At 49.6% G+C, this 21,942-nt stretch overlaps 1 protein-coding gene across 1 annotated transcript in view; it reads left to right on the forward strand.

Moving 5' to 3' along the window:
- Window positions 1-21,942, forward strand: part of LOC138516950 (retinol dehydrogenase 14-like) — a 308,409-nt gene that overhangs the window by 235,283 nt on the left and 51,184 nt on the right. The window contains exon 4 of the mRNA XM_069632428.1: window positions 17,368-17,559. Coding sequence (XP_069488529.1) covers window positions 17,368-17,559 — 192 coding nt within the window. The remainder of the gene's footprint in view (window positions 1-17,367; window positions 17,560-21,942) is intronic.

A 21,942-nucleotide genomic window follows, 5' to 3' on the forward strand; every position in this document is an offset into this window, starting at 1 on the left:
GAGTGTGAGCGTCCTCCATTGCATCTCCTGCCTAGAAGATTGCCATCAGTTTCCCAGGTGGATACGTCACAAGGTACACCACTATCCGTCACCTGTGCGGATCATCGCCCTCAAATAACGGGATCCACATCCCCCCAAATGCAAAAAATACACAACTACAGCTTAAAATATCATCCATCAAAGACCTGCACTAACACCAGGCATATCTCGCCCAGACCTGGAGATCCAGCGACCTGCCTCCAACAGAGTCCCCGCCAGACAGAATTCCTGATCTCCACAAACAACACTAAACACTCCATGGCCACATGATGCCCACACGCAATCAAATTCACCGACCACCCCGCTAAGCAAGCAACAAATTATCCAGAGCTGTCACTATGCACGCACGCTCCTACCTGCCAGCCAGTCAACATCTCTGGCACTCAGCGCTTCACCAGAAGTCAGGCCCTGGTGAGACTAGAGCAACAAAAATGCAAAGACCAAACCTGTCCTGGAGAAGTAGTAGTGGCAATCTGAATTCTTTACTTTACGCCCCCTTCTCCTACACCAGCTTCTCACCCTCCAGGCCACCTCTTTCCTCCTGCGGCTCTCCCCGTTTCCTCTGTTGCTCGCAATCCTGACATCACCTTTGATCCTTCACTATCCTTTTCCTCACACAGGACTGCTGGCACTTGCCGATTTCGCTCGTTGGGCATTCGTATCTTTAGTCCTTACTTATCCTTTCATGCGGCCAAACTTCTCATCACCTGTGCAATGCTTTCTCGTCTTGGCTACTGCGCCGTGCTTCTTATCAGACGCTCCTCTTCTCGTCCTACCACATTACATTCTGTATTCAACTCGGCTGTATGTCTTCTCTGCGTCCTCCTTCCTCGAGCCTCAATGTCTTCCTCGCTTCTTCCCATTTCTTTTCTCCCCTTCGACTCTCGTCTTCTTTTCCATGTCCTTTGTATAGTCTTCAAGTGCTACCATGGTCTTGCTCCTTCTTAGCTTCCTCTACTCTCCCTCACGTCCTCTCCGCACCCAGTATCTTCATCTACTTTCTACCCCTAAACCTCCCGTGCCCGCTCTTGATTTCGCTCTTTTTCTTTTCTTGCCCCTAAATTGTGGAATGCCCTTCCCCCGATATCCGTGCCTCCCCCTCGCTCCATATTCTCTGTTCCTGCCTTAAAGCCGTACACCTCTCTTGCTTCCTCTTAACTCTCTCTATCTATCTATCGCTTTTGTTATCCATCCCCATCATTTTAGATACTATTAGACCATTTTACATTTTCGTTGCTGTACAGCACTTTGACGAAAGCACTCTATAAATTACAACAAAATACAAAATAAACCAGAAATTATTAAAGAAATTATTAAGCATAAGGGGTATGGGCTGTGGATTTACCCACTCCTTGGGTTTGGAAATACGGGGTTAAATTAATGGCAAAAACAAGGAAAGGGTGCTTTAATAAATGGGACAAGCATGGGTACCCATATAGACTGAGAGTGCCACCACTGGGAACATGGTGGTAATCTCGAGAACATACCACTGATTCACATAATGGTAAAATATCGACATTTCACAGTTTGCATCACTAGAGAGTGAATACAAGCTTTGTCCTGCAGTAGCTTTGTGATACCATCAATGTGACAGCCTTTCCACCTTCCTCTTACAGGCCTGATGAGGCAGTGTTCTGACAGCTTCATTCTAAACATCTCATTAATGCACCTCACATCCACTGTCCTCTTACAGGCCTGATGACGCTGTGTTCTGACAGCTTCATTCTAAACATCTCCTCATTAATGCACCGCCTATCCACTGTCCTCTTACAGGCCTGATGACGCTGTGTTCTGACAGCTTCATTCTAAACATCTCCTCATTAATGCACCGCATATCCACTGTCCTCTTACAGGCCTGATGACGCAGTGGTCTGACATTTTCATTCTAAACATCTCCTCATTAATGCACCGCATATCCACTGTCCTCTTACAGGCCTGATGACGCACTGTTCTGACAGCTTCATTCTAAACATCTTACAGGCCTGATGACGCAGTGTTCTGACAGCTTCATTCTAAACATCTCCTCGTTAATGCACCGCATATCCACTGTCCTCTTACAGGCCTGATGACGCTGTGTTCTGACAGCTTCATTCTAAACATCTCCTCGTTAATGCACCGCATATCCACTGTCCTCTTACAGGCCTGATGACGCAGTGTTCTGACAGCTTCATTGTAAACATCTCCTCGTTAATGCACTGCATTTCCACTATCCTCTTACAGGCTTGATGACGCAGTGTTCTCACAGGTTCATTGTAAACATCTCCTCATTCATGCACCATCTCTCCACCTTCCTCTTACAGGCCTGATGACGCAGTATTCTGATGGCCGCATTGTAAAAATCTCCTCATTAATGCACCCTCTAGCCACCTTTCTCTTACAGGCTTGATGACGCAGTCCTCTGGTGACTGCATTGTAAAAATCTCCTCATTAAAGCATTGCCTATGTCAGGTTGTTAGTGAGGGCTATGCAGCCCGCGCACATCGTTGTGTGGGCAGACCGCCGTTGCGTTCTTAGTTCCCTGCACAAGGGAAGTGACGTTGGGCTAGGGAGGGGGCGGGACATGGGGAAGGCAGTTCCTGTAGGAGTGCCGAATAAAGAGGTTGCACTGTCCCCGGCTCCCGTGTGACTCTGTTCCTCGCGGTTAGGGGACCCGCGTAAAACCCTACATTTGGCGACGAGGGGTACATCGTACCCACTCGCAACCCCGGAGGCCCGCAGGCGAGCGGGTGCTGCGCGTCGGCGCACCTCCGCCCCGAAGGCCAGGGGTGCCACGGAGGTCCGCGGTCGAGCGGCGTGGCGCGTCGGCGCACCTCCCGAACACAGGGACCCGCCGGAGAGGCCGCAGGCCCCCCCCACAAGCACCGCGTGGGAGCGGCCGAAGCGGCCGAAGCCGCGCGGGAGCGGCCGCAGTTGCGCTCGAAGAGGCGAACGCGGGCCCGCGGGCAAATTGCTTTTGGTCCCGCCCCCCCCACCCCCGCACATCAACCCGCGATCGGCGGGAGGCCCCGAGACGGGCCGAAGATCCAGGGGACAGTGTCAAGAACACACACCAGCCCGTGAAGAGGCCAAGGACACGCCATAGCCTGTGAAGAGGCTGCTCACCGCCTACACGTGCTGCGGGCTGCCACACAGCACAACACAAGGCGGCACAGAGGTGCCTGGCGTCCACCACAGTCGCAGCAGACATGTCGGCCCCAGTGAGCCCCGTAGCCTCCTCGTCGGACAGATCTGGAGCCGTGGCTGATGGCCATCAACAGGCACCAACGTCAGGTACCGCCGCTCACAATTTACCGCTACCGGGCCCCTTTGATGTTAGAGACACATCCAACCTAGGACCCAGATGGGTCATATGGCTCAGGGATTTCAAATTCTACACGGGGGCAATCGGCTTGACCGACAACGCGATGCTGAAAAACACTCTATTCATGACAGTAGGCCCCGCTGTCAGGGACATCGCAGGCGAACTGATGAACGTAGACACGGTCACCTATGCGGAACTACATGGGAAGCTATCAGAATATTTCACGCCCCATACAAACATTGACTACGAGCGCCACGTCTTTCACACTACGAGACAGGAGAAAGGAGAGTCCCTTGACAACTTTGTGATGCGCCTACGCATCAAGCTAAAGTACTGTGAATTCCATAGGTACTCAAATGACGAGGCGCTAAGATCTCAAGTCATAGCAGGCTGCATCTCGCAGCCGTTCAGGAAGCAGCTCCTCCAAAAGCAAAGGTCCCTCGAGGAAATCCTTGCACTTGCCAGGATGGAAGCAGCAGTTGAGTCGCAGCTCGACAGCCTAGGCAAGGTTACCATTCAACACCCGCCGCTGACTGCTGAGACCATTAACAGACTGCATACCGCGCCCTCACCGGGTGGGAAAGGAACAGGCGCCACGTGCTACAGATGCGGATTCGAGTATCCGCACGTGGGTGACTGCCCTGCTGTAGGACAAAAGTGCGCCGCCTGTGGCGGAATGGACCACTACAGAGCCGTCTGCAAAAATCCGCCGGGACAGGGACCCAGCAGAACGAGACAACAAGAGAGAAGGAGAAGCTCGCGACATAGCCCACCAGCAGGCAGAGGAGAAGAAGACCAGCCGGGACTCCGGAGAGAAGAAAAACCTCGAAGGAGCTCCTACGCCAGAGACGACAGAAGGCCATCGGACAGATCGAGGCGATCGCAAAGAAGACGGTTCGTCCGGTACATTGAGATGAGATCCCCATCAGGCAGTGAATCCCAGTCATCAGAGGACGATCAACGGGAAAAAGGGTACGTGTGGGCGCTCAACAACGCCACAGCCACCCAACACAGTCCGACGCTCCTGCTACAAATCAACAACACACCGGTGGAATTCCTCATAGACACGGGGGCGACAGTTAATATAATAAGCGAACAGGCGTACAACTCACTCTCCAGCCCCCCAAAGATCCGAAAGGCGTCAGTGGACATATACCCCTATGGAGCCACAACCCCGCTGCCATGCAAAGGAACAATATCTGCATGGTGCGTGCATAAATCGCACGCTGCAAAGATCACGCTACACATCCTGAAGACGGAAGCCAACAGCGGGTGCATCCTCAGTTTTAAGACAGCCGTCGAGATGGGTCTGGTGCACATCCTGTACCAGCTTATGGCCCATAAATACTTCGCCAGACCGGACGCCATCGAGCAAACATTCCCCAACCTATTCAGAGGCCTAGGAAAACTAAAACACCGGAAGGTACAGTTGCACATAAACCCGAAGATACCACCCGTTGCCCAGCACTACAGGGGCATTCCGATAAATATACAACACCAGGTCGAAGAGGAGCTGGACAAGCTAATCAAGCTCAACGTTATTGAACCAGTCTCAGGGCCCACTCCATGGGTGTCCCCCATCGTTCCCGTCCCCAAGAAGTCACCGGACGGATCGATATGCCTGTGTGTCGACATGAGGAGAGCCAACGTGGCCATTGAGAGGGAAAGACACCAGGCGCCCAGGATCACCGACATGATACACCTGCTCCACCGGGCACAGGTCTTCTCGAAACTGGACCTCACCAAAGGCTATCAACAGATTGAGATTGCTCCCGAATCCAGGTACATCACGACATTTGTCACACACCTGGGTCTGCTCCAATATAAAAGGCTCAGTTTTGGGATATCCTCCGCAGCAGAAATTTTCCAGGAGGAAATACATAGAGTCATCAGGCACGTGCCCAACTGCCTGAATTACTCGGATGACATTCTCGTATTCGGAAAGACCAAAGAAGAGCACGACACTGCTCTCCACAGAGTGTGCGCTGCACTGCAAGAGGCCGGACTAACGCTCAACAAGGCCAAATGCGAGTTCGGGAAAGGCTCCCTACGATTCTTCGGCCTCATATTCTCTGACAAAGAGATGCGACCAGACCCGAAGAAGGTGGCGGCACTCAACTCAGCCGCACCCCCAACGAACACGACGGAGCTTCGCTCGTTCCTGGGACTGGCCAGCTATTGCTCCAGATACTTAAAGTACTATGCAACCATCAGTAACCCGTTGCGCCTCTTAACGTGCAAGGATCAACCCTACACATGGTCCACAGACTGTCAAAAGGCCTTTGAGGCGATACGAGATGCCATTTCCAAGGCAGAGGACATGGCGTACTATGACGCTAAAAGGCACACCGAGGTGATAGTGGACGCCAGCCCAGTAGGTCTGGGCGCCATACTAACGCAAATTGACCCACTGGAACCCGCAAAAATATACGTGGTCGCATACGCCAGCAGGAGCCTAACCCCGACAGAACAAGCCTATTCCCAGGCGGAAAAGGAGAGCCTAGCGGTGGTATGGGCATGCAAGTACTTTCACCTGTTCGTGTACGGCAAGGAGTTCACTATCATCACTGACCACCAGGCACTGATCACAATATATGGAGACCCCAAGTCAAGGATGCCGCCCAGAATAGCCAGATGGGGCCTACGATTGCAGGATTACAAATTCATCATCAAGCACCGGCCGGCGAAAGAAGATAATCCAGCGGACTATCTGTCACGCCACCCGACTGGCCCAGCCACACCACAACCATCCATCGCTGACGAATACCTCAATTATGTGGTGCATCACCTACAGCCGTCACCAGTGGGGTGGGCAGACATCATTGCACACTCAGAACAAGACCCGGCTCTACGCATCGTACGACACTGCATACAAGAAGACAGAAGGGCGCACATGCGTCAACAGGCGCTGCACGAATCGGAAGAGGTCCGAGAGGATGTCAAACTAATAGACCATGTCCGGGACGAGCTCTCCATCGTCGACGACCACGTAATACTAAAAGGGTGCAAAGTACTCCTCCCGAAGTCACTGCGCACCAGAACGATCCAGGTAGCACACGAAAGTCACAGAGGAGTGGTGGCCACCAAGAGACTACTAAGGGAAAAAGTGTGGTTCCCCAAACTGGACATGATGGTGGAGGAAATCATAGGACAATGCACGACGTGCGCACAGGTAGCACCGCCACCGCACCCAAACCCACTCCAAATGTCGCCACTACCAAAAAATGTATGGGAAGAACTGGCGGTGGACTTCTTTGGACCCTTAAGAAATGGTACATACGTGTTAGTGCTAATAGATGAACACTCCTGATTCCCTGACGCACAGATCGTGGACAGCACGGCAGCATCCAGCGTCATCCCGGTACTGGACCGCATGTTGTCCACATACGGAATACCCAGGATCATAAAATCCGACAATGGAGCACAATTCATGAGCACAGATTTCGAGAACTTCGCGAGGTATATGGGCTTCCACCATCGGAAGATAACTCCGAGATGGCCACAGGCCAACGGGATTGTCGAGAGGTTCATGGCCAACATCAAAAGAACCCTGCAAATAGCGACCATCCTCCACAAACCTTTCGAACAAGCATTATATCAGTTCCTCAGGGACTATCACCACACTCCCCACAGCACGACGGGCGTATGCCCCGCTGACTTGATGTTCCGCAGACCAGTACAGACACGACTGCCGGAAGACGCATGCGCAGCAGAGGCCACGCCTCTGGAACAAGAGGCCAGAGACAAGGACGACACCGCCAAAGCCAAAATGAAGGGCACGGCTGATCACAAAAGAAAGGCACAGGAGTCGAACGTGGAACGGGGAAACCAAGTGTGGTTGCGGCAACCCAAACAACGCAAGGAGGACGCCACGTTCGCACCGGAACCGCTGACGGTCACGCACAACAAAGGAACGATGATTACGGCCCAGAGAGCCGACCAGTCCTCCGTCACGAGAAATGTGTCGTACTTCAAACCCAAGAAGTGCTACATGGAGGATACACAGGATCAAGAAGCAGACAGCGAGGGTAACCACGCTCAGGACAGATATTACGGGGAGGAGAGCAAGACCTCAGAAGGTGAAACATTTCATCACCACAGGGCCTGGCCGAGCACACACCAGGTCACAGAGGTCGACCTCAGAGAAGTCGTTTCAAGCCTCACAGACTCATAGAAGAAATGGAGTAAGGAGGAGAGAGCCATGTGGTTGTTAAAAAGGGGGGAGATGTCAGGTTGTTAGTGAGGGCTATGCAGCCCGCCCACATCGTTGTGTGGGCAGACCGCCGTTGCGGTCTTAGTTCCCTGCACAAGGGGAGTGACGTTGGGCTAGGGAGGGGGCGGGACATGGGGAAGGCAGTTCCTGTAGGAGTGCCGAATAAAGAGGTTGCACTGTACCCCGGCTCCCGTGTGACTCTGTTCCTCGCGGTTAGGGGACCCGCGTAAAACCCTACAGCCTATACACCTCTATCTTACATGCTCGATGACGCAGTCCTCTGATGACTGCATTCTAAACATCTCCTCACTAAAGCACTGCCTCTTCACCTTTATCTTGCAGGCTTGATGACGCAGTCCTCTGATGACTGCATTGTAAACATCTCCTCAATAAAGCATTGCCTGTAGACCTTTATCTTGCAGGCTTGATGAAGCAGTCCACACATGGCCGCATTGTAAACATCTCCTCATTAACGTATTGCCTATCCACCTTTATCTTACAGGCTTGATGATGCAGTCCACACATGGCCGCATTGTAAACATCTCCTCATTAAAGTATTGCTTATCCACCTTTATCTTGCAGGCTTGATGAAGCAGTCCACACATGGCCGCATTGTAAACATCTCCTCATTAAAGTATTGCCTATCCACGTTTATCTTACAGGCTTGATGACGCAGTCCCCTGATGACTTCATATTAAACATGTTGTCATTCATGCATCATCTCTCCACCTCCCTCTTACAGGCCTGATGACGCGGTCAACACTGGCTGCATTGTGAACCTCTCCTCATTAATGCATCATCTATCCACCTCCCTCTTATAGGCCCGATGACGCAGTCCACACATGGCTGCATTGAGAACCTCTCCTCATTAATGCATCATCTATCCACCTCCCTCTTACAGGCCTGATGACGCGGTCAACACTGGCTGCATTGTGAACCTCTCCTCATTAATGCATCATCTATCCACCTCCCTCTAACAGGTCTGATGACGCGGTCAACACTGGCTGCATTGTTAACCTCTCCTCATTAATGCATCATCTATCCACCTCCCTCTAACAGGTCTGATGACGCGGTCAACACTGGCTGCATTGTTAACCTCTCCTCATTAATGCATCATCTATCCACCTCCCTCTTACAGGCCTGATGACACGGTCAACACTGGCTGCATTGTTAACCTCGACTCATTAATGCATCATCTATCCACCTCCTTCTTACAGGCCTGATGACGCAGTCCACACATGGCCACATTGTGAACCACTCCTCATTAATGTATCATCTATCCACCTCCTTCTTACAGGCCTGATGACGCACTCCTTCTTACAGGCCTTATGACGCAGTCCCCTGATGGCTTCATAGTAAACATGTTCTCATTAATGCATCATCTATCCACCTCCCTCTTACAGGCCTGATAACACAGTCCTCAGATGGCTGCATTGTGAACCTCGACTCATTAATGCATCATCTATCCACCTCCTTCTTACAGGCCTGATGACGCAGTCCACACATGGCCACATTGTGAACCTCTCCTCATTAATGCATCATCTATCCACCTCCTTCTTACAGGCCTGATGACGCACTCCTTCTTACAGGCCTTATGACGCAGTACCCTGATGGCTTCATAGTAAACATGTTCTCATTAATGCACCGCCTCTCCACCTCCCTCTTACAGGCCTGATGATACAGTCCACACATGGCCGCATTGTGAACCTCTCCTCATTAATGCATCATCTATCCACCTCCCTCTTACGGGCCTGATAACACATCAGTGTTATCATAGTAAACATGTTCTCATTAATGCATCATCTATCCACCTCCCTCTTACGGGCCTGATAACACATCAGTGTTAGTCATAGTAAACATGTTCTCATTAATGCATCATCTATCCACCTCCCTCTTAGAGGCCTGATAACACAGTCCTCAGATGGCCGCATTGTGAACCTCTCCTCATTAATGCATCATCTATCCATCTTTCTCTTACAGGCCTGATGACACACTCCTTCTTACAGGCCTGATGACGCACTCCTTCTTACAGGCCTGATGACGCAGTCCCCTGATGGCTTCATAGTAAACATGTTCTCATTAATGCATCATCTATCCACCTCCCTTTTACGGGCCTGATAACACAGTCCTCAGATGGCCGCATTGTGAACTTCTCCTCATTCATGCATCGTCTATCCACCTCCCTCTTACAGGCCTGATAACACAGTCCTCAGATGGCTGCATTGTGAACCTCTCCTCATTAATGCATCATCTATCCATCTTTCTCTTACAGGCCTGATGACACACTCCTTCTTACAGGCCTGATGATGCACTCCTTCTTACAGGCCAGATTACACACTCCTTCTTACAGGCCTGATGACGCAGTCCCCTGATGGCTTCATAGTAAACATGTTCTCATTAATGCATCATCTATCCACCTCCGGCTTACATGGCCTGATAACACAGTCCTCAGATGGCTGCATTGTGAACTTCTCCTCATTCATGCACCATCTCTCCACCTCCCTCTTACAGGCCTGATGACGCAGTCCCCTGATGGCTTCATAGTAAACATGTTCTCATTAATGCATCATCTATGCACCTCCCTCTTACAGGCCTGATAACACAGTCCTCAGATGTCCGCATTGTGAAGTTCTCCTCACTCATGCACCATCTCTCCACCTCCCTCTTACAGGCCTGATGACGCAGTCTCCTGATGGCTTCATAGAAAACATGTTCTCATTAATGCATCATCTATCCACCTCCCTCTTACAGGCCTGATGACGCAGTCCCCTGATGGCCGCATTGTGAACTTCTCCTCATTCATGCATCGTCTATCCACCTCCCTCTTACATGCCTGATTACGTAGTCCCCTGATGGCTTCATAGTAAACATGTTCTCATTAATGCATCATCTATCCACCTCCCTCTTACAGGCCTGATGACGCAGTCCCCTGATGGCTTCATAGTAAACATGTTCTCATTAATGCATCATCTCTCCACCTCCCTCTTACAGGCCTGATAACACAGTCCTCAGATGGCCGCATTGTGAACCTCTCCTCATTTATGCATCGTCTATCCACCTCCCTCTTACAGGCCTGATGACGCAGTCCACACATGGCTGCACTGTGAACCTCTCCTCATTTATACATCGTCTATCCACCTCCCTCTTACGCCTGATGACGCAGTGTTCTGACAGCTTCATTCTAAACATCTCCTCATTAATGCACTGCATTTCCACTATCCTCTTACAGGCCTGATGACGCAGGGTTCTCACAGGTTTATTGTAAACATCTCCTCATTCATGCACCATCTCTCCACCTTCCTCTTACAGGCCTGATGACGCAGTCCTCTGATGGCCGCATTGTAAAAATCTCCTCATTAATGCACCCTCTAGCCACCTTTCTCTTACAGGCTTGATGACGCAGTCCTCTGGTGACTGCATTGTAAAAATATCCTCATTAAAGCATTGCCTATACACCTCTATCTTACATGCTCGATGACGCAGTCCTCTGATGACTGCATTGTAAACATCTCCTCAATAAAGCATTGCCTGTAGACATTTATCTTGCTGGTTTGATGAAGCAGTCCACACATGGCCGCATTGTAAACATCTCCTCATTAAAGTATTGCCTATCCACCATTATCTTACAGGCTTGATGACGCAGTCCCCTGATGACTTCATATTAAACATGTTCTCATTCATGCATCATCTCTCCACCTCCCTCTTATAGGCCTGATGACGCAGTCCGCAGATGGCCGCATTGAGAACCTCTCCTCATTAATGCATCATCTATCCACCTCCCTCTTACAGGCCTGATGACGCGGTCAACACTGGCTGCATTGTGAACCTCTCCTCATTAATGCATCATCTATCCACCTCCCTCTAACAGGTCTGATGACGTGGTCAACACTGGCTGCATTGTTAACCTCTCCTCATTAATGCATCATCTATCCACCTCCCTCTTACAGGCCTGATGACGCGGTCAACACTGGCTGCATTGTGAACCTCGACTCATTAATGCATCATCTATCCACCTCCTTCTTACAGGCCTGATGACGCAGTCCACACATGGCCACATTGTGAACCTCTACTCATTAATGCATCATCTATCCACCTCCTTCTTAAAGGCCTGATGACGCACTCCTTCTTACAGGCCTTATGACGCAGTCCGCTGATGGCTTCATAGTAAACATGTTCTCATTAATGCATCATCTATCCACCTCCCTCTTACAGGCCTGATAACACAGTCCTCAGATGGCCGCATTGTGAACCTCGACTCATTAATGCATCATCTATCCACCTCCTTCTTACAGGCCTGATGACGCAGTCCACACATGGCCACATTGTGAACCTCTCCTCATTAATGCATCATCTATCCACCTCTTTCTTACAGGCCTGATGACGCAATCCTTCTTACAGGCCTGATGACGCAGTCCCCTGATGGCTTAATAGTAAACATGTTCTCATTAATGCACCGCCTCTCCACCTCCCTCTTACAGGCCTGATGCCGCAGTCCACACATGGCCACATTGTGAACCTCTCCTCATTAATGCATCATCTATCCACCTCCCTCTTACAGGCCCGATGACACAGTCCACACATGGCCACATTGTGAACCTCGACTCATTAATGCATCCTCTATCCACCTCCTTCTTACAGGCCTGATGACGCACTCCTTCTTACAGGCCTTATGACGCAGTCCCCTGATGGCTTCATAGTAAACATGTTCTCATTAATGCATCATCTATCCACCTCCCTCTTACAGGCCTAATGACGCAGTCCCCTGATGGCTTCATAGTAAACATGTTCTCATTAATGCATCATCTATCCACCTCCCTCTTACAGGCCTGATAACACATTCCTCAGATGGCCGCATTGTGAACTTCTCCTCATTCATGCATCGTCTATACACCACCCTCTTACAGGCCTGATAACATAGTCCTCAGCTGGCGGCATTGTGAACCTCTCCTCATTAATGCATCATCTATCCATCTTTCTCTTACAGGCCTGATGACGCACTCCTTCTTACAGGCCTGATGACGCACTCCTTCTTACAGGCCTGATGACGCAGTCCCCTGATGGCCGCATTGTGAACTTCTCCTCATTCATGCATCGTCTATCCACCTCCCTCTTACATGCCTGATTACGTAATCCCCTGATGGCTTCATAGTAAACATGTTCTCATTAATGCATCATCTATCCACCTCCCTCTTACAGGCCTGATGACGCAGTCCCCTGATGGCTTCATAGTAAACATGTTCTCATTAATGCATCATCTCTCCACCTCCCTCTTACAGGCCTGATAACACAGTCCTCAGATGGCCGCATTGTGAACCTCTCCTCATTTATGCATCGTCTATCCACCTCCCTCTTACAGGCCTGATGACGCAGTCCACACATGGCTGCACTGTGAACCTCTCCTCATTTATACATCGTCTATCCACCTCCCTCTTACGCCTGATGACGCAGGGTTCTCACAGGTTTATTGTAAACATCTCCTCATTCATGCACCATCTCTCCACCTTCCTCTTACAGGCCTGATGACGCAGTCCTCTGATGGCCGCATTGTAAAAATCTCCTCATTAATGCACCCTCTAGCCACTTTTCTCTTACAGGCTTGATGACGCAGTCCTCTGGTGACTGCATTGTAAAAATATCCTCATTAAAGCATTGCCTATACACCTCTATCTTACATGCTCGATGACGCAGTCCTCTGATGACTGCATTGTAAACATCTCCTCAATAAAGCATTGCCTGTAGACATTTATCTTGCTGGTTTGATGAAGCAGTCCACACATGGCCGCATTGTAAACATCTCCTCATTAAAGTATTGCCTATCCACCATTATCTTACAGGCTTGATGACGCAGTCCCCTGATGACTTCATATTAAACATGTTCTCATTCATGCATCATCTCTCCACCTCCCTCTTATAGGCCTGATGACGCAGTCCACAGATGGCCGCATTGAGAACCTCTCCTCATTAATGCATCATCTATCCACCTCCCTCTTACAGGCCTGATGACGCGGTCAACACTGGCTGCATTGTGAACCTCTCCTCATTAATGCATCATCTATCCACCTCCCTCTAACAGGTCTGATGACGTGGTCAACACTGGCTGCATTGTTAACCTCTCCTCATTAATGCATCATCTATCCACCTCCCTCTTACAGGCCTGATGACGCGGTCAACACTGGCTGCATTGTGAACCTCGACTCATTAATGCATCATCTATCCACCTCCTTCTTACTGGCCTGATGACGCAGTCCACACATGGCCACATTGTGAACCTCTACTCATTAATGCATCATCTATCCACCTCCTTCTTAAAGGCCTGATGACGCACTCCTTCTTACAGGCCTTATGACGCAGTCCGCTGATGGCTTCATAGTAAACATGTTCTCATTAATGCATCATCTATCCACCTCCCTCTTACAGGCCTGATAACACAGTCCTCAGATGGCCGCATTGTGAACCTCGACTCATTAATGCATCATCTATCCACCTCCTTCTTACAGGCCTGATGACGCAGTCCACACATGGCCACATTGTGAACCTCTCCTCATTAATGCATCATCTATCCACCTCCTTCTTACAGGCCTGATGACGCAATCCTTCTTACAGGCCTGATGACGCAGTCCCCTGATGGCTTAATAGTAAACATGTTCTCATTAATGCACCGCCTCTCCACCTCCCTCTTACAGGCCTGATGCCGCAGTCCACACATGGCCACATTGTGAACCTCTCCTCATTAATGCATCATCTATCCACCTCCCTCTTACAGGCCCGATGACACAGTCCACACATGGCCACATTGTGAACCTCGACTCATTAATGCATCCTCTATCCACCTCCTTCTTACAGGCCTGATGACGCACTCCTTCTTACAGGCCTTATGACGCAGTCCCCTGATGGCTTCATAGTAAACATGTTCTCATTAATGCATCATCTATCCACCTCCCTCTTACAGGCCTAATGACGCAGTCCCCTGATGGCTTCATAGTAAACATGTTCTCATTAATGCATCATCTATCCACCTCCCTCTTACAGGCCTGATAACACAGTCCTCAGATGGCCGCATTGTGAACTTCTCCTCATTCATGCATCGTCTATACACCACCCTCTTACAGGCCTGATAACATAGTCCTCAGCTGGCGGCATTGTGAACCTCTCCTCATTAATGCATCATCTATCCATCTTTCTCTTACAGGCCTGATGACGCACTCCTTCTTACAGGCCTGATGACGCACTCCTTCTTACAGGCCTGATGACGCACTCCTTCTTACAGGCCTGATGACGCAGTCCCCTGATGGCTTCATAGTAAACATGTTCTCATTAATGCATCATCTATCCACCTCCTTCTTACATGGCCTGATAACACAGTCCTCAGATGACCGCATTGTGAACTTGTCCTCATTCATGCACCATCTCTCCACCTCCCGCTTACAGGCCTGATAATGCAGTCCCCTGATGGCTTCATAGTAAACATGTTCTCATTAATGCATCATCTATCCACCTCCCTCTTACAGGCCTGATAACACAGTCCTCAGATGGCTGCATTGTGAACTTCTCCTCATTCATGCATCATCTCTCCACCTCCCGCTTACAGGCCTGATAATGCAGTCCCCTGATGGCTTCATAGTAAACATGTTCTCATTCATGCACCATCTCTCCACCTCCCTCTTACAGGCCTGATGACGCAGACCCTGATGGCTTCATAGTAAACATGTTCTCATTAATGCATCATCTATCCACCTCCCTCCTACAGGCCTGATAAGACAGTCCTCAGATGGCCGCATTGTGAACATCTCCTCATTCATGCATCGTCTATCCACCTCCCTCTTACAGGCCTGATGACGCAGTCCCCTGATGGCTTCATAGTAAACATGTTCTCGTTAATGCATCATCTATCCACCTCCCTCTTACAGGCCTGATAACACAGTCCTCAGATGGCCGCATTGTGAACCTCTCCTCATTTATGCATCGTCTATCCACCTCCCTCTTACAGGCCTGATGACGCAGTCCACACATGGCTGCACTGTGAACCTCTCCTCATTTATGCATCGTCTATCCACCTCCCTCTTACAGGCCTGATGACGCAGTCCACCGATGGCCGCATTGTGAACCTCTCCTCATTTATGCATCGTCTATCCACCGCCCTCTTACAGGCCTGATGACGCTGCCCAGACATGGCTGCACTATGATCCTCTCCTCATTTATGCATCGTCTATCCACCTCCCTCTTACAGGCCTGATGACGCAGTCCACAGATGGCCGCATTGTGAACCTCTGCTCATTAATGCATCATCTATCCATCTTTCTCTTACAGGCCTGATGACACACTCCTTCTTACAGGCCTGATGACGCGCCACTTCTTACAGCCTGATGACGCACTCCTTCTTACAGGCCTGATGACGCAGTCCCCTGATGGCTTCAAAATAAACATGTTCTCATTAATGCATCATCTATCCACCTCCCTCTTAAAGGCCTGATAACACAGTCCTCAGATGGCCGCATTGTGAATTCATGCACCATCTCAACACCTCCCTCTTACAGGCCTGATGACGCAGTCCCCTGATGGCTTCATAGTAAACATGTTCTCATTAATGCATCATCTATCCACCTCCCTCTTACAGGCCTGATGACGCAGTCCCCTGATGGCTTCATAGTAAACATGTTGTCATTAATGCATCATCTATCCACCTCCCTCTTACAGGCCTGATAACACAGTCCTCAGATGGCCGCATTGTGAACTTCTCCTCATTCATGCACCATCTCTCCACCTCCCTCTTACAGGCCTGATGACGCAGTCCCTTGATGGCTTCATAGTAAACATGTTCTCATTAATGCATCATCTATCCACCTCCCTCTTACAGGCCTGATAACACAGTCCTCAGATGGCCGCATTGTGAACTTCTCCTCATTCATGCATCGTCTATCCACCTCCCTCTTACAGGCCTGATGACGCAGTCCCCTGATGGCTTCATAGTAAACACGTTCTCATTAATGCATCATCTATCCACCTCCCTCTTACAGGCCTGATAACACAGTCATCAGATGGCCGCATTGTGAACCTCTCCTCATTTATGCATCGTCTATCCACCTCCCTCTTACAGGCCTGATGACGCAGTCCACACATGGCTGCACTGTGAATCTCTCCTCATTTATGCATCGTCTATCCACCTCCCTCTTACAGGCCTGATGACGCAGTCCACAGATGGCCGCATTGTGAACCTCTCCTCATTTATGCATTGTCTATCCACCTCCCTCTTACAGGCCTGATGAAGCAGTCCACACATGGCTGCACTGTGAACCTCACCTCATTTATGCATCATCTATCCACCTCCCTCTTATAGGCCTGGTGACGCAGTCCCCTGATGGCTTCATAGTAAACATGTTCTCATTAATGCACCGCCTCTCCACCTCCCTCTTACAGGCCTGATAACACAGTCCTCAGATGACCGCATTGTGAACTTCTCCTCATTCATGCACCATCTCTCCATCTCCCTCTTACAGGCCTGATTACGCAGTCCCCTGATGGCTTCATAGTAAACATGTTCTCATTAATGCATCATTTATCCACCTCCCTCTTACAGGCCTGATGACGCAGTCCCCTGATGGCTTCATAGTAAACATGTTCTCATTAATGCATCATCTATCCACCACCCTCTTACAGGCCTGATAACACAGTCCTCAGATGGCCGCATTGTGAACTTCTCCTCATTCATGCATCGTCTATCCTCCTCCCACTTACAGGCCTGATGACGCAGTCCCCTGATGGCTTCATAGTAAACATGTTCTCATTAATGCACCGCCTCTCCACCTCCCTCTTACAGGCCTGATGACGCAGTCCACACATGGCCGCATTGTAAACCTCTCCTCATTTATGCATCGGCGTGGGAGAGTGAACCTCAAGAACATGAAGGGAGAAGAACTTGAACGTGTCGCCAAGGACCAGACATACAACAATACCAAGCTCATGAACATCCTCTTCAGCAACGAGCTGGCGAGGCGGCTGCAGGGCACAGGTAAGTGCTAGGAAATAGGCCCAGGTGGCAGTATGGGTGCTCATCAATGAGCCAAGGGCATCCTTTCAGATGGCAGGCGGGAGGGCCGCAAGTGCGAGTCACATGCTGGTCCGTTTAGGTGTTGCCCGGCTATCCTGGTGCTCCTGAAGTGGTACGACTGACTGGGTGGGTGGGGAGTACTCTGAGTAGTCATGTCATTACTAATAGTTTACTAGCTGCCCCAGCCCTGCTACTCATTCGCTAGGGGCACTGTGTGGGTTCTAGGTCAAATTTCGAATGCCTTTTTTTCGACAGTAAAATTACCGAAAAAGGATCGATTTTTTTTTTATGGGGGTTTCCCCCCCATTTTTTATGGGGGTTCCTACCAGCCCCCCTTTTCTTTTTATAAAAAAGAATGTTATACATGCCAAACTAAATAAATATATAAATCATTAAATAAAAAAAATGTCGATGTTTTTTTTGGTCCTTTTGTTTTCGATCAAAAGGTCATTCGATCCTTTTGATTCGAACAATTGACCGGACACCCACTGTGTGTGCTGGCCATGAACAGTGTGTCTCTGCCACTGTGCACCAGGGGTGTGCAAACGGCTGATGCTCTTGGATAACTGTGAACCAGGAGGCTCCATCTGAGCCAAGTGTGAGTAGGAACTCAGTGCCCTTCGGGTATATTCCAGACACGGCTCCGTGTAGGCCGAGCTAATGGCTCTGCCTCTCTTCCGGGTTTTCTTCCTCTCTGTTTTCCTTTACGTGTATTTAAAGGAACCCGAGTAGTTGCGGGCAAGTATGTCAGCAAGTGGACTGTCACTCTTGCTTTAAGGGCTGGGCAAACATGGGGACTTCCTAATGTATGTCACACATGCATCTCACCACCCAACAGCCATTAATAGAAGTTCATCTCCAGTTTAGTGCCACATGAGCAATGCATTGTGGGTATGCAAATTAGCTCACTGCTTGCTTTTCCTCCAGAATATTGTCTTTTTTATAGTGCTAGTTCATATTTTATATGTAACTTTTTCAACCCATGACAGGCAGCTCAGACAGCTCTCACGAATGCAGACAATGGCATACATATTTCACCATAATTTGGGATCATCAGTGCAGTATGGTCTGAAATGCATATGTTTGGAGCATTGGGGTATGTTAAACAAAAACCAGCCAAGTTATGCTGACTTTATAAAGGCTTGGATAATCAGCCTGCTGCCTGAAATGTGAAAATAGAATAAGTCATTTCAACTAAGTCGCGCACCAAATATCACCATCCAGCAGCCATCACTGTAAGTTCATCTCCAGTTTAGCACTACATGAGCAATGTATTGTGGGTATGCAAATTAGCTCGAATGCAAGCAAATCTTTGTCTTATAGAGCCATGTTACTTTAAGCATAGCTTCTTTTTCAACCCAAGACAGACAGCTGTGAGGAATGCAACAAGAATGCACGGTTCACTTTTATTAGGGATTATCACTGTGGTTGGAGCTTTGGGGTATGTTGCGCAGACACCAGCAAAGTTATGGTGGGTTTGTAAATGCTTGAAAAATGGTGCGTACTTCTACCAGAAGCAGTGCAGCAGGAATGTGCCGGCCCCTTATACGATGCGCCTTGACAACAATTGAGGGAGAGGATGTGAGCCAGGCTCTAGAGGGGGCAGCTAAAAGGGGGAAACAAGGACTAGGAGCACCAGGGTCAAGACCAGGGGCGTTGCTAGGGGGGGCTAAGGGGGTTATAGCCCCTGATCTTTTGGTTGTAGCCCCAGATAGAATCTCAGGAGCTACAGCCAAATGACTAGCTAGCCCCCATTCCCAACAGTTCCGACATCAGCTTAGCCCCGGGTTTTTTCCAGACCTAGCAACTCCCCTGGTCAAGGGTCTACCCATGACTTACAGGGCCGGAGACCTGCACGAGCTGAAGACTCTACTCAGGTAAGCAGGGCTCATGGGGTAATGCCCTCGCCCAGCTACTGACCCATTACATGCACTCCTGTGGAGAGCGGGGAGTGCCAGTTTCCGTGAATACCTGCAGATGGTACACCTTCAAACCAATATTACTGGTAGATTTGGAACAAAGGGTGAAAGAATCGTTAATACTCCCCCCAAAGAAAAGAACGCAGGCGGGGCCAAGATGCAGCGGTGATTCAATGAAGCCGTCAAGAGAGTGGCAAACAGTCACAGGATGAAAAATGGTGTGAGGCAAATGCTTAGAATGGTTGAAGAGATCCTCACGAATGTCACAGGACTGACGGTGGCATGTGAATGTGACAAGAGTGCGGACACTGCACCCATGAATGTAATGTGCGTTGGGTGTAATAGAAGGGTCCTCTGCAGGACACCTAGCCAGTAGCCCCACCTGCCCAGACGAGAAGAGATGCTCAAAGTGCAGCAATGAAGTGCACCTGGTGAAAGTGTATAGGGTGAGAGCAGGCAAGTGCAAGGCAAGTGCAAGGAAGAGAGTGAAGAGAGCTCAGGCATGGGAAGCCAGCAATGCACACTACACAGTGATTCTAGGTGCACATAAGATCAGGTGGCCGGGGGAGATCAGCAAGAGCTATGTCCGCACAACCAGTATAAACTGCATACAACTGAATTCATCCCAGACAATTTGGAAGGTAACACAAATAAATTGAAGGGATATATCAGGTGCAAAATACAGTTCAATTGCTGGAAGATAAAAGGAACATTTTACATTGCAAAGAAAAGGGGTCCTGTGGTGGGTATGGCCAGCCCAGGGAGACTCGAGATGAAGCTTGAAATAGGGCAGCCGAGGGCTGTGAGGTTGCAAAACCACCCAGAAATCCTCGACCATCAAACAGAAGCATGTAAGCCATCTACTCGTGCCCGGAAGGGCTACGTTCTTCTCATACGCCACGGAGCACACGCAAATCCTGTTAAACACTAGTTGCATTTAATACTGCTCACTGCAAAGGCAGCACTTGCGGAAGTACTGAACAAAAGGATCAAAGACTAAGTAATCGAAGCCAGTGGAGGCTATTGGCCCCGGCTACTGCATCCAGCCAAGAGTGGCAATCATCCACAGGAGCGACTGGCCATGCACCATCTTCTCCGCTCTCAGAACAGTCGTGATCGAATCACTCACCTACCGGTTCCTTTTATCACACAAGGAATCCATCACCTTCCCCGTTATCTACAGACCACCTCACAAGAGTGGCTCTTTCACCTTTCCCGTTATCTACAGACCACCTCACAAGAGTGGCTCTTTCACCTTCCCCGTTATCTACAGACCACCTCCTTCCCCGTTATCTACAGACCACCTCACAAGAGTGGCTCTTTCACCTTTCCTGTTATCTACAGACCACCTCACAAGAGTGGCTCTTTCACCTTCCCCGTTATCTACAGACCACCTCACAAGAGTGGCTCTTTCATTGATGAAATCGCCAACATACTCTCCTCTGGCAAATTTGCGCACAGCAATAATGCCTTTCCGTCCCGAAGTCTCCCACTAGCAACCACAGTCAAAACATCCAATTTGCACTGGCAGGATCCATTGCATTTAATAAAATCCACAATGCTCAACAAAGGTGACAACTTAGAGCTAGTCTTTGTGTCCTCATCACCTGCCCAGACCACACCACACTCCACTGCTCTAAACCACGCCGCCATCCCACTGTGCATGACGCACTCGCCAACAGCCCACAAAGAACAGGCTAAACGCCTCCACATTTAAACACTTTCCGGTGAATGAGCTATAAGAAAACTTTGCCAGGTCCTGACCGCAGGGAATGCCTTATTCCACCTGGAATTATTGAAGAACTCTGCTGTGTATCTGGTGGAAACTCATGCCCCACCGAAAAATCATCCACGCCAACGCCAACCTTCAGCCCTTGGTATACTCCCAAGCTTGCCTCAAAGAAAACGCCCAATCAGAGGCCTAGAAAAACGGTAGCGCAAAAACCTTAAGCCTGGAAATCTCATCAACCTCAAATCTCTCAACGCCAACCGTAGGATGCTGATCAGCGAGGCTAAAGCTGTTTATATCGCGTCTTTCTCTAACAATAACAAAGCCTTATTCAAAGGTAGTGACGCATTGTAACAAGCACTCACGTGACACCGAGATGCCGCGCAACTCACTAAAAATGCAACGGAATCAAGTACATTTTCATTGGGATAAAGGAAGAAAGTAGATTAATCATGAAATTAAACCCCCCCGGTGTTAGCCCCGTCTGCAGGCCCCTATGCACATTGGTCCCCTTGACCAAATTCTCCCAGCCTCCATCATTGAACAATTGAGGGCCCATTGCACACACTTCAGAATCATGAATGGCTCCCTCAGTAAAGGGTCATTACCTGACAGCCCCCACACTGGTCTCATACGACCACCATTTAATAAGGAATACTAAACCCAGACGAACTGGGCAACGACCGGCCCAGTATG

Source organism: Ambystoma mexicanum, chromosome 6q (genome assembly GCF_040938575.1).
Source record: "Ambystoma mexicanum isolate Mex_15411 chromosome 6q, UKY_AmexF1_1, whole genome shotgun sequence".
Lineage (NCBI taxonomy): Eukaryota > Metazoa > Chordata > Amphibia > Caudata > Ambystomatidae > Ambystoma > Ambystoma mexicanum.